At 32.6% G+C, this 12,416-nt stretch overlaps 7 protein-coding genes across 7 annotated transcripts, besides 6 other annotated features; 5 read left to right on the forward strand and 2 right to left on the reverse strand.

Moving 5' to 3' along the window:
- The first annotated feature begins 252 nt into the window (after positions 1–252).
- Positions 253–289: a mobile genetic element.
- Positions 253–289: a terminal%2Cinverted (terminal inverted repeat of Banshee-A3 transposon ID:TVAGG3_0162240).
- A 1,178-nt stretch (positions 290–1,467) lies between these two features.
- Positions 1,468–1,505: a mobile genetic element.
- Positions 1,468–1,505: a terminal%2Cinverted (terminal inverted repeat of Banshee-A3 transposon ID:TVAGG3_0162250).
- A 791-nt stretch (positions 1,506–2,296) lies between these two features.
- Positions 2,297–2,396: a mobile genetic element.
- Positions 2,397–2,561: 165 nt separating this feature from the next.
- Positions 2,562–3,307, forward strand: TVAGG3_0162270 (structural constituent of ribosome; the record flags this gene model as incomplete). The annotated part of the gene is made up of 1 exon (XM_001312162.2): positions 2,744–3,238. The coding sequence occupies one exon, from the start codon at positions 2,744–2,746 to the stop codon at positions 3,236–3,238; it is 495 nt and encodes a 164-aa protein (XP_001312163.1).
- A 124-nt stretch (positions 3,308–3,431) lies between these two features.
- TVAGG3_0162280 (WD40 repeat-like family) lies at positions 3,432–4,504 on the reverse strand (the record flags this gene model as incomplete). The annotated part of the gene is made up of 1 exon (XM_001312161.1): positions 3,481–4,497. One exon carries the CDS (start codon positions 4,495–4,497, stop codon positions 3,481–3,483), a length of 1,017 nt encoding a protein of 338 aa, XP_001312162.1.
- Positions 4,505–4,574: 70 nt separating this feature from the next.
- Positions 4,575–4,912, forward strand: TVAGG3_0162290 (uncharacterized protein; the record flags this gene model as incomplete). The annotated part of the gene is made up of 1 exon (XM_001312160.1): positions 4,581–4,829. The coding sequence occupies one exon, from the start codon at positions 4,581–4,583 to the stop codon at positions 4,827–4,829; it is 249 nt and encodes an 82-aa protein (XP_001312161.1).
- Positions 4,913–4,919: 7 nt separating this feature from the next.
- TVAGG3_0162300 (negative regulation of ER-associated ubiquitin-dependent protein catabolic process) lies at positions 4,920–6,189 on the reverse strand (the record flags this gene model as incomplete). The annotated part of the gene is made up of 1 exon (XM_001312159.2): positions 4,944–6,173. One exon carries the CDS (start codon positions 6,171–6,173, stop codon positions 4,944–4,946), a length of 1,230 nt encoding a protein of 409 aa, XP_001312160.1.
- Positions 6,190–8,782: 2,593 nt separating this feature from the next.
- TVAGG3_0162310 (uncharacterized protein) lies at positions 8,783–9,145 on the forward strand (the record flags this gene model as incomplete). Its single annotated transcript, XM_051225013.1, has 1 exon — positions 8,783–9,145. One exon carries the CDS (start codon positions 8,783–8,785, stop codon positions 9,143–9,145), a length of 363 nt encoding a protein of 120 aa, XP_051109999.1.
- An 18-nt stretch (positions 9,146–9,163) lies between these two features.
- Positions 9,164–9,406, forward strand: TVAGG3_0162320 (serine threonine-protein phosphatase family; the record flags this gene model as incomplete). The annotated part of the gene is made up of 1 exon (XM_051225014.1): positions 9,164–9,406. One exon carries the CDS (start codon positions 9,164–9,166, stop codon positions 9,404–9,406), a length of 243 nt encoding a protein of 80 aa, XP_051110000.1.
- A 1,012-nt stretch (positions 9,407–10,418) lies between these two features.
- TVAGG3_0162340 (keratin-associated protein family) lies at positions 10,419–11,858 on the forward strand (the record flags this gene model as incomplete). The annotated part of the gene is made up of 1 exon (XM_001312157.2): positions 10,419–11,858. The coding sequence occupies one exon, from the start codon at positions 10,419–10,421 to the stop codon at positions 11,856–11,858; it is 1,440 nt and encodes a 479-aa protein (XP_001312158.2).
- Positions 10,419–12,416: part of a mobile genetic element that runs on past the window's edge.

Raw genomic sequence — 12,416 nt, forward strand, 5'->3', positions numbered from 1 at the left:
CTTTTGACATCATATCCTATCATGCTAGGCTATATATTATAGCATATCCAAAAGGCAAGGAAATCTATCAGAGAAGCCTTTTTGACCTATCGTTGCCCTACCTCTTTTTGAGTGAAGATTATAAATCGCTTAGAATAATGCATACACTAATGAACCAATTCTAAATGTTATCTCATTAAATTTTTTGCTAATTGAATTTTCGGCGATTTAAATGGATCAATCCACAGTATAATATAATTAAAATTGATATTGTAATAAACAGAAATTCATCAAAAGTGACAGCTCTCAATTTTTTGACATTTGTAAATTCTAAATTGAATGAGAAAAATGAAATAATACTAAGCATAATACAATATTCTAGATTTAATTATAATTAGGAAAAAGTTAGTTTTGAGAGTACTTTTCATAGGCATATAGAATGAAATCTTCTGAAAAATAATATCACATAAACTCATATTATTTTCTAATATATAACTATTTTATATAAAAATCAAATTCAATGATCTTAAAAGCGAAGGATAAACCTCAAAATTTACGAATATAATGAGTGGGAATATAATGCTTATCTATCATAAAACCATATGAAATATCAATTTTTGCTTTACGCCTAATTTTTGACGACAATTAGCAAAAAATGTTAAATGTTAACACTCAGTCCATTTGAATATGAAAAATAAAATTGACTTTGATTAAATGTTTTTATTTATCATGCAATTCTTCTTGCGACCAAAGATTTGAATAAAAGTTCAAAAAATAAGATAGCTTAAAAAATAATATACGGTAGTGTTTACTAATAGATGAATAGTATATAAATTCTATTAAAATGGATTTGATCCAAAAAAATATATAAAATTTGATCATAAATAAAATCGTTTTAAATTACTTCTTCATTTAAATTATAACAATTATTTTTGGTTTTATATTTTTTTGGATAAAATCCATTTTAATAGAATTTATATACTATTCATCTATTAGTAAACACTACCGTATATTATTTTTTAAGCTATCTTATTTTTTGAACTTTTATTCAAATCTTTGGTCGCAAGAAGAATTGCATGATAAATAAAAACATTTAATCAAAGTCAATTTTATTTTTCATATTCAAATGGACTGAGTGTTAACATTTAACATTTTTTGCTAATTGTCGTCAAAAATTAGGCGTAAAGCAAAAATTGATATTTCATATGGTTTTATGATAGATAAGCATTATATTCCCACTCATTATATTCGTAAATTTTGAGGTTTATCCTTCGCTTTTAAGATCATTGAATTTGATTTTTATATAAAATAGTTATATATTAGAAAATAATATGAGTTTATGTGATATTATTTTTCAGAAGATTTTGTGTTCTTCTTCAAAATTTTATTTTTTTATTAAAAAGAATCTTTACAAAATATACATTTACTTTAAATAATATTTAAAAACGTGCTCTATCAAAAGTTCCAAAAATTCAATATTTTAGCTTTTCGGAGGTGTCACTTTTGATGAATTTCTGTTTACAACAATATATGATATTAGTTTAAAAACGATTAAAAATTGCAACCGAAAATGGTCAAAAATAAGACATGAAAATATGAAATTTAGATAGCTAATTTGATTTAATTAAAGACAGCAATTTATATAGCGCGTTCTATCGGCACACAGCATTGCTGCGCACTGATATAAGCTGACTATAAGAAACAAGAATGTACCTTTCTCTTCATTCAAGATAGATTGTAACATGTTAATATATAATTATTGTTAAATATTATCAAATATACGTACGATGCTCCTGAACATTCTTGGAAAGCGAACGATACTACCCAATGGGAATAAACTTCTTTTCCTTCGTAATGCTCTTTTTCAAATTTTTGATGGAGATTCACTCAATATTGAGGCAGAAAACGATAGGGAGACTTTACGTGGGAAAGTGGGTTTAAAAATATTCATGAATACTATTATACTTTGAAATATTTCTTTATTAACTGATATATTGTGAGATATGGTAATACTTTAATATAAGTTCCAATTGATTTTGATTTCATGATTGGATTATTGTTCTGAAACGAATAGGTAACAAAGGTGCGCTATGTAAATTTTTGTAAACTGTCAAATTACTATTTTTGACAATGTAAACACATATGTGATTCCTTCCAATAGAAACTTGAGTCCTTGGCGTAATACACCAGGACTTGAGGCCTCCGAGAGGGAATACCCCAAAGAATTTTAACAGATGCAACTATCAACAATTCTTTCTGCTGATTATTTTTGAATCAGTAGGAACAGATGAGCCCCATAGCTCCCAATCCTACGAAAGGGAGCCATGGAGCTCCTAAAGCGAACAAATACTTCGCTGATCTTCTAAACAGCAGAGGCCCAAATATGAAAGGGCCTCTGCTGATAAGGCTTCAGGAGCTCCATGGTTCCCAATCCTAAAATGTCAAAAATTACAAAAGGAGTGTCAGATTTTTGCACAACTTTGATACTCTCCCGTTCTGAAACGGTCTGTTATCATAATGGTTTTTGTTAACAGTTTTAACTGATCATACTCAAAAGGAAGAATAGTATCAATAGGTAGAAATTAAAAAATCACAAACAAATCTATCAAATTTTCGAAAGTCTTGATAATGGGAAAATAGTATCGTTCAATGTACTTTTATATTTTCTTATTAAATTCCAAAAAAAAATGATTTAAGCGACAGTCATGTGATATGAAAAACTTATCGTCCGAACGTCTTGGCCTGCCTTTTTCATTGAAATCTTATGAGCACACACTACACCTTCAGTAATGTTGAAGAGTCTAAGGCTCTTAAGGCATCAACAGGCTTAGAGCGCGTCCACTTCAAGCCAATGATGGAAACAGGCCGTGTTATCAAGGGCATGAAGGCTCAAGATGCTATCGCTTATCTTGAAGCCGTCATGAGAAAGGAACGTGCTGTTCCATTCTTCCGCTACAAAGGTGGTATCTCACACCACGCTCAGGGCCACGAATGGGGCTGCCCAACATCCCGCTGGCCAGTCAAGTGCGCTGAGCTCTACATCAAGCTCATCAAGACAGCTCTTGCTGGTGCTCCACAGAAGCCAGGCGTCAATGTTGACGAAGTCCTTGTTGCCCATGTTCAATGCAACCGTGCTACACAATACCGCTGGCGCCGTATCCACCAGGCTCACGGCCGCGTAAAATCATACGCTTCTCCACCAACAAACGTTCAGATCGTTCTTGCAGAGAAGGCCGCCATCAAGGAACGCTCTCAGTAAATTTCTCGATAAAAATGCTGAGTATCTGTGAGCATAAAATGAATAAATACTTATTTTACATTATAATAACTATTTACGAAATCTTTTCAAAAAAAAATATTTCAATAAAATTTTAAAACTAAAAGATTTTGGAATTTTAAACGTGAATAAACAAACATGATTTATAATTCTAGAATCAACAAACAATATTTAAAAAAAAAATAAAACGTTAAATATGAAAAACTCTATTCTACATAAGCAGTTCAATTGTCCATGCTTGGGATTTCCATCAGCTGCCAAATATATATTCCACCTTCAACTGTGCTTGCTACAATTAATGGATTTTGCTGTTTCTGAATGGAAGCACAAGAAACAGGGATGCCATTTGTATGTATTTCACAACTTTGTTTATTTTCTTCAAGGAATAGCCTTCCATCTGAGACATAAACTTTTAATGATGATTTCTTCTTTACTCTGCCGGCCAAATCTATTGTTTTTGCATTTAAACTGATTTTATATTCGCTTTTGCCATCATTTATCACGACATTGTCTTCGGAAAAAAAAGCATCAGATGGAGTGAAATCCAGTTGGAATTTCATGACAATTTTGAAAGGAGGATGCAATTTCTGTATGGCAACTTCACCTACGTTATTACAAACAAATAAATGCTCAGAATCGTCGCTAATTCGTATTAAATTTGGTTGATCAATAATTGAAGGAAATTCGTATTCGACAATGTTTGTAGACATACTTATAATACGTATGAAGTTGTCTTCCATTGATAAAGCAACATATTTGTCATTCCAACCAAAATCAACGACAAAATTTGGTGCTGATTTGGATGGGCAATACCATGAGCAAATAACTGCACGTAAAACTGGATCAATGCAAAAAAAGTATGAATTACCGCTAAAACCAACAATTTTTTGATTTCGGTCAAATTTAATCGCTGATGATTTAGAAGAAGTCCATCCATTTGATAGAAGTGATAGTTTGTACTGATCAAGAACGACAGTTTCGTCCTTGTTTTCAACAAAGAAGCGGATTTTCAGTGGTTTTTGAGTATTTTCGAAATCAAGATAAGGAAGCTTATCAAGTAATCGTACTGAATCATCCTTGACTGTATCATCTGCTGATTCTTTTAAAACGTTAATTACTGGTAATGCGCGAATAAAATCGCCATTACTCTCTATAGACTGATTCATTCTTATTATTGCACTATTCCAAGATCGCAATTGTTCATTCAAATCTCTGAATTCAAGATTCAGAGTTGAATCCATATTTTTTGACAAATTACATGACAAAAAAAATAAAATGAATAATTTACATGACAATATAAAAAAAATATATATATAAAAATAAAATGAGCGTTTCTTCCAAAAGAGAAAAGTTTAATCAATATTTAGCCGCCGGCAAAGTCGTTGAAACTCTTGAGCGTGCTATGAAGAGTCTTCAAGAGCAATCCCCAAGGCCAGAAGACCCACTTGCTTTTATTCGCGAAGTTATTGGAGCTCCACCAGCCCAAAATGTTGATGCCTTAGTTCGAAAGAATCAACAACTTCGTACGCGTGTCATTCAGCTCAAAAATTTACTTTCTTTACCATCAATTTAATTTTTCGGTCGTTAATATTATTGTAAAAATTCTTATTCTTTATACTGTTGTTGGAAAAAAAATACCAATAGTTTTAAATAAAAAGAGGGTTATTATTCAAAAAAAAATATAGAATTACTCTATTTGTTGGTAAATCAAAAGGAAAGAACAATGCCAATCTCCAGATCCCTTCAAATTCTCGATATCTTCCTCAGTGACTACTGAAACTTTCTCGTCGTTGTACCTGATCCACTCATCATTGACTTTTACGTGTGTAATGTAGTGGCCAGAGTTAGCTGACCTTCCCTGGTGTGTGAGAACAGCCTTTAGCTGGTAGAAACCCGATCCCTTTGTCTGGTCGGACTCTCTGGCCTTCGCAATTTGAGCTCTGAGCTCATCACTGGCGAATGACAAGATATCTAAGCGGAATGGGTGGTTTACGCGGCGGAGGATCTTGGCTGTAGTCTTCTCATCTTCACGGTATGTGAATCTGAGTAAGTGTACTGTAAAGAATTTCGGAAGAGAATCTAATTGTTGGACTTGGTGATAAACAGCGATCTTGCCACCTTCTGTGGACTCTATATCTGATGGTTTGAACATGCCCATCTCAATAGAGCTGACGTTCTCGTCAATATGGCAGTCAATGCTATTATCTTCGCTATATGTAACTTTTGGTGGCTTTTCGCCGGTAGGATCGGAAACAATTGTCTTAAGCCTCATGTTGAAGAGATCTGTGAATTTAGGACCGAATGCGGTGGAAAAATGTTTGAAAAGTGTGGCCATGCACTCTGTAGCATCTTGCTGCATGTAGCCGCCTGTCTGGTCATCCTTTGCTGCATATGGATCTGGATGTGCAATACGTAAAGATTCTACAACAGTTGGACGATTGTATTCTTGCTCTGGGTTGTTGAAGAATTTGGCAATAGCTGTAATCAAATCATCGCCCTTGCCATCTGGTTTATATTCTTTAATGACTTTAGAAATATCTGGAATATTTCTAAGAGTTTGAAGGCAGGAGTTCAAATAGCATGTATTGCCGTAGTTCTTGCAGCCAACCATTGCATCTGCTGGAGTTGCTGCTTCATCTGCTTCATCTGGTGCCTCTTCAACGATCTCTTCTTTGAAATCTTTCCAAACTGGTGCGATCTGGGCTGTGCCGATAAGCATAAACTTGTATCCTTCCTTGACCTCGCCGGCTGGGAAGCTCATACCGGACTTTAACTGCTTGCGTCTCATCATTAATGTTTGTTTGAGAACTGGAACGCCAGTTAAATTCTGTAATTTTTGGAGGAAAGCATCAACTGGTAATGTAGGATCGCATTTGACATTGAATGTCTTTCCATTCCACATAACAACTGTATCCATCTTTTTTTTAAAATCTGTTTATCGTCATCAAAATTGGTCAAGTATAAATTTTTAATGCTATTGATGGATTTGAGCTCACCTATATTAAAATGGAAATTTTCTCACTGAAATTCTTTCAGGATGGTAAAATTTTTGAGAAAATAAAAGGTGACCAAACTATTTTTTGAAAGTCCGCCATAACTTTAATGGTACTATTTCAGCGTGGACAATGAATACAAAAATTCTAAGAGTGCCACATAAAATAGTACTTTAGACTTGAGTTAATGCTACCAAGCAAATGTTAAAAAGATGACTTTAGTGTTTTGATAATCAAAGATTAAAATCATTATTGTCTAAATCAATAATCATAACGACAGAAGTTAATGTTTTTTCATAAGTGCTTTAAATCCACTTTTAAAAGTATACCTCAAAAATCAAAATATCAAAAAAAATTGGCCGATAGGTTTGGCTTTAATTTTTGTCTGCTTTTATGATTTGATATGGATGTTATAATTTTAAAAGTTGAGCCAAATTCACCAATAGATTTTTGAGATTTGCAAATACTCAATAATTTTCAGCGTGTTATCTTTTATTAAAAGAACTATTTGGTTTCAGTATCATATAAATTGATATTTACTTTCTATTTGAACCTTCATTTAGCTAATGATTTAGTAATACAGATTTCATCTAATCCTTATAAGAGAATTTTGAATTTGTTATAATAAAAAAACAAACAGATATAGCTTACACTTCTATAATAAAGATACCTTTTATAGAAATCAGTATGAAATGTGTTTTTTGACACGTAAAGCTCTCAATTCATTATAACATGTTTGTCGATTTTTATATATTTTTCGCTTTCATTATCTATGATATTAAAAATTATGTCATCAGAATGTGAAATAATTAAACAAATGCCCTACGGGAAGTATTTTAAAAATTGATTGTAATTATAGTTAGATTAACCATCATCACTTGCAAACTGAACTAATTTACTACTTCTCCAATTAACACTCATGAACAATGTTTTTTTAAAAAAAATATAATTTTTTATTCTAAATTTTACATTAACATGTCATTTATTATGATCTCATAAAACATATCCATATATTATAGTTACAGTAATATTAAAATTTCAAATTTTGAATTAATTTGGTTATATTATGACCATTAAGCCAAGATCCCAACTTCTCTATGCTATCTATGAATTTCAACTCTATATGTAACTAACACGTTATAAGTTTTGTTTATAAATATAAGGTGCATTTCAGTAAATTACTCTTTTATAATAGTTCTTTTATTACAGCTATAAAATCTATACTAAATCTATATGTTTTTATACTAAATTTATTAATTGTAATACTAATTTTAATTGTTGCTGATCATATGCTAAATTTTATATGAAATTCTTAATTAGAAACTTGAGTTGAATATATATTATATGAAACAATCGGTGTTTAAAACAAAATACAGCTTGATTTATATAGTAATTTATGCTTTACATGTATTTTATATAAATTTTTATTGAATTCAAATATTCAATAGTTTTTTTATGCTAGATAAAAAAAAAAAAAAAAAAAAAGGTATTGGGGCTTCCAGGCACTTCGTGCCCTCTAGCCCCAGTCACTTTCTGTCACTTTTCAGGTAAAAACATTTTTATTATATATATAAAATGAATTTTACAAAACCACCGCTACCCTTCTTTGGAAATAAGAGTAGATGTAAAGATATTCTATTGAGAGAACTTAAGAAACTACCGAATGGTCTAACATTTGTAGATTTGTTCGGTGGAAGTTTCTATATATCTCATTTGTGCCATACCGTATTCCCAAACTCAAAGATTATATGCAATGACTTCGACAACTATATGAACCGTCTCAAACATATACCAGACACTAACAAAATATTGAAAGAGTTAAAAGAAAAGATACCTATAGGTAAGATGGAACGTATACCATTAGATAAGAAAGATATTGTCAGAGAGGTTTTGAAAAAAGTAGAGTATATAGACTGGGATAGTATATCTGCTAGACTATTATATAGTGGTTCTATAAGAGTTCATGACATTGAAACACTTATGTCAAACGTTTTATATCTTAACTATACAAATGTTTTCAAAGAGAACATAGAAAAATATATTGAGGGTATAGAGTTTGTGAGATGTCATTGGACAGAGTTGTATGAAAAATTTAAAGACAAGGAAAATGTTTTCTTTATAGTGGACCCGCCGTTCTATAACACATGGGATTTTCAATACCAAGTAGACTGGACTTTGAGAGACTCTTTAGAAACTTTAGACGTTTTACATAACCATCCATGCTTTTACTTTACATCCGATAAAAGTGGTTTGGAAACCGTTATGAGATGGTTAGAGGACATACATGACTATGAGTTTAGATATGACAAGATAGAATATGAGAGAGGTCCTATAAACCGGAAAAAGTGTCATAACAAAGAAATTTTACTAGTAAGTAAATGTGGTTTGAAATAGGACTACTTGTTTTAGGTTTTTTCCATTGTGTCATTTACTTATTTGACGTGGCAGAAAGATATAGAGAATATGAAGATGAACCAATGCCTGCAAATGTTCAGTATATGTACTCGTAAGAGATATTTTTATCTAATATTAAATGGACGCACAGAACTTAGCGAATGCACAGCAACCTGGACAACCAAACCCAGAGAATATTCCAAATGAAGTTAGAATACAAACTGCAATGGCAAACTATGGTCAAGTGCCAACAGATGTACAAATGCAAACTGCCATGTCAAATGACGCTGCGTTAGGTTTGCCACCATGGTATGCAAATATGAGATGGAAAGAGTTTTATACAAACCCTGAAGTGGGATATAAACAACTCTATGCAGATGACGCGAACACAGGAGTTGACCCAGAGTATGTTTTCTACCAGAGGAGAAATAGAATGTATGAGCTCCAGTTAAAAAATGCTATGGAACTCAGAAGGAAACGTAAGAGACTAGGCGGACATTAGATTTTTACATATAGTAAAATGGGTTTCTTTGGAAGAATAGGAAACTTCTTTCGAAATGTTGGAAGAGGTATATGGAATGGAATAAAATCTGTCGGAAGAGGAATTTGGAACGGTGTCAAAAATATTGGTAAAAGAGTAGGTCAGTTCGTTGGTATTATACCTAAAGACCCTGAACCAGAAGAACAAGCTCCTGTTATACAACAGCCTGAACCTGCACCACAGTCTAGTTGGCAACCAAATCCAACACCTCAACCGTATTAAAAGATTATATTTTTACCGTTCGATAGTAGTTGTATATGAAACTAAGTTCTAAGTAAAACGCATGGTATAATGGAACTATTCTCTTTCTTCCATCTGTTGTAAACCATACTTGAAAGTCTGAAATACTTCCACTCGGCGGTTCATATAGCTTTGTAGGTTTTTCGTAAAAGTCATTTGCCAAGCATAAAAAAGAGTTTTGTGCACCAGAAAATGAAGCATGAACTATAATAGCATCTGAGTCGAAAACATCTTTAAATAAATATGGTTCATCTCTTGCATATCGACTGTAAATATTTGCTAAAGGAAGTTCGACTTTCTGATTTAACATTCTTTGCAAATAATACCATGACATTGCAGTGAATTCTGTATATATTTGTTCGTCTTTATTTGGATTGTCTTCGTAGATTTGAAATGACACTTGTGAATTTTGTTTGTCATATACAATTCTCACATAAAGTGTGCTATTGGTATTTGCATATTCATCAGCATATTTTGCATAACATGAGTTTATTTTATCTTCTATATTTTTTAACGCAGTCTGTAGAGAAGATGAAAGGTCAACTTGTATTAGCTCAATTTCTTCCCACATTTTTCGTTTCCCTTCAGATATATAATCTATATGAAACCTTACAATAAATGGAAAACTTTTATCTTCTACAGACACAAATTTTATTCTACGAAAGCCAACAGCTTTTGTGACGGATGGGTCTCTTAACCATCTTAATGGGTAGTCAAAACGATAGCCTTCATGCTTTACGGTATCTGTCTCAAACTTTTGACCGACATTAGTAAAAAGTTCATCTAATGGTTTAGTTGTAGCAACTCTTGAATTTTCTTTTTCTATTGGAAGCATATTTTATCTAGAATAAAAATGTCAAATGAAACAGCGTCTATGAGAGAAATACAACACAACCGACAACTCATTTTGCAAGCTCTAAATAAGAACACAACAAACTTTTCAAACTATTCTAAGATATCTGAGTCATTGAAAGAAGGAAACTTAAAACTGACAATGAACCCAATGACAGATGAGTTTCTGTTTCAAGACAGTAAGAACCATACTGTCTGTGTAAATCCAACAAAAGGAACTTTAAACGAGAAACCTATAAAAGAACTTCTTTTGAAAGCAGATGTTGACAACAAAGCTGACAAAGAGTATGTCATTGAAAAAGTTCAAGAAGAACATGACAGAGCAGATGCAACATATGCAACAAAAGAACATACTCATCCTGAACTAGCAGACAAAACATATGTTGACAATAAAATGTCAAGTGAAGTGACAAGAGCTGAAAACGAATATTCTAAAAAGACTCATATACATACCATTGCAAATATTACAAACTTACAAGAAACCTTAAACAGGAAAAGTGACGTTGGACATACACATACCATTGCAAATATTACAAACTTACAAGAAACCTTAAACAGGAAAAGTGACGTTGGACATACACATACCATTGCAAATATTACAAACTTACAAGAAACCTTAAACAGGAAAAGTGACGTTGGACATACACATTCTATATCTGAAATAACAGACTTAAACGTTAGCCTTGAAAAGAAAGCAGATAAAACATATGTCAACAGTGAGTTAGAGGAGAAAGTAGATAGGGGTTGTGTGGCTAGTGCGTTAGTGAAGAAGGCAGATAAGGAATATGTGGATGAAAAAGATGAAGAAATTAAAAAAATGGTTGAATGGTACCATGAACGGACATCGAAGATTTTAAAAACGAAAGCTGATACAGGATGGGTTTCAGGGTGTTTAGACCTTAAAGCTGACAAGAACCATACACATACAAGTTTTACAACTGTTAGAGCAGATGATATAATATTGAACTTTGACCTTGGTTCAAGTGCACCTTTAGAGAATCCAAGCACTAGTGTAAAAGATACTCTTAACATTTTAGATAAGAGTTGCAGGAATATTGAAGATCATGCCAGAAACTTTGAAGCATATGAACTACCAACAATGTTAGATAAAAAAGCTGACAAAACAGAGCTTCAAACATTAAAGACAGAAATACTTCAAACACTATATCCTATAGGCTCTATTTACACGTCAATGAACTCTACCAGACCAGCAACAGTTTTAGGTTTTGGTGAATGGAAGCAGATTGTAGACAAATTCTTATACTGTGCTAGATATTCAAAGACGGCAGGAGGTTCGAAGAAAATTACTGAAGCAAACCTTCCACCGCACACTCATACAGGAACTACAAACTTTTCTGGTGACCATATCCACTCATTAAGAGACCATCCATTATACAACTCAGAATATTATGCTGGCTATGACGTTTTATCTCCAGATTATAACCATTCAGCAAAAAAGACTTTTCGACAAACTGAACCAGGAGGAAACCACCAACATACTTTTACAACAAATCCAACAGGCTTGGGTAAAGATTATATGCCACCATTTATAACTCTATTCGCATGGTATCGTTATGCTTAGTCGTCATGTTCCACTTCTTTAGCATATTCGTCAGGAGTTGTCTTATATTTGTTAGGAACTGTTTTTGAAAGTATACCACCTTGAACTTTGACAAGTTTGAAACGAGGTCTGACAATAGTAGTTTTATCTTCTGCTCGCAGTCTGTACATTTTGCCATGTTTGCCTAAAACTTCATAATATTCTCTTGTATACTTTCTTCTATTTTTACGAACACGAATGTGAGTACCTGTCGGGTTCCCATTGTTGTCATAGTCAATAGTATTTTCATATGGGTCGCGTTTAGGTATTTCTATTTTTACTTTGTCACCTTTCTGAAGTTTGAAGCCTGGCATTCTTTCTTGTTTGTCTCTTTTGACTAAACTATTAAATATATAGTCTTTCTCTAAGTCGGGGTTGTTTTTCATTTCTTCAGGGGAGTGGTTTTCCCAAACCTTTTTGTTTACGGCTATTGTAAATATTTAAAACTTGTCTCATCTTTGCCATGGAGAAGTGTCTGTACTTGTCGTCATATGACATTTCATCTACCTCACCACCTTGTGGTTGATTTAAGTCTCTTAA

This window comes from Trichomonas vaginalis, chromosome IV (assembly GCF_026262505.1).
Source record: "Trichomonas vaginalis G3 chromosome IV, whole genome shotgun sequence".
In the NCBI taxonomy this organism is placed as follows: domain Eukaryota; phylum Parabasalia; order Trichomonadida; family Trichomonadidae; genus Trichomonas; species Trichomonas vaginalis.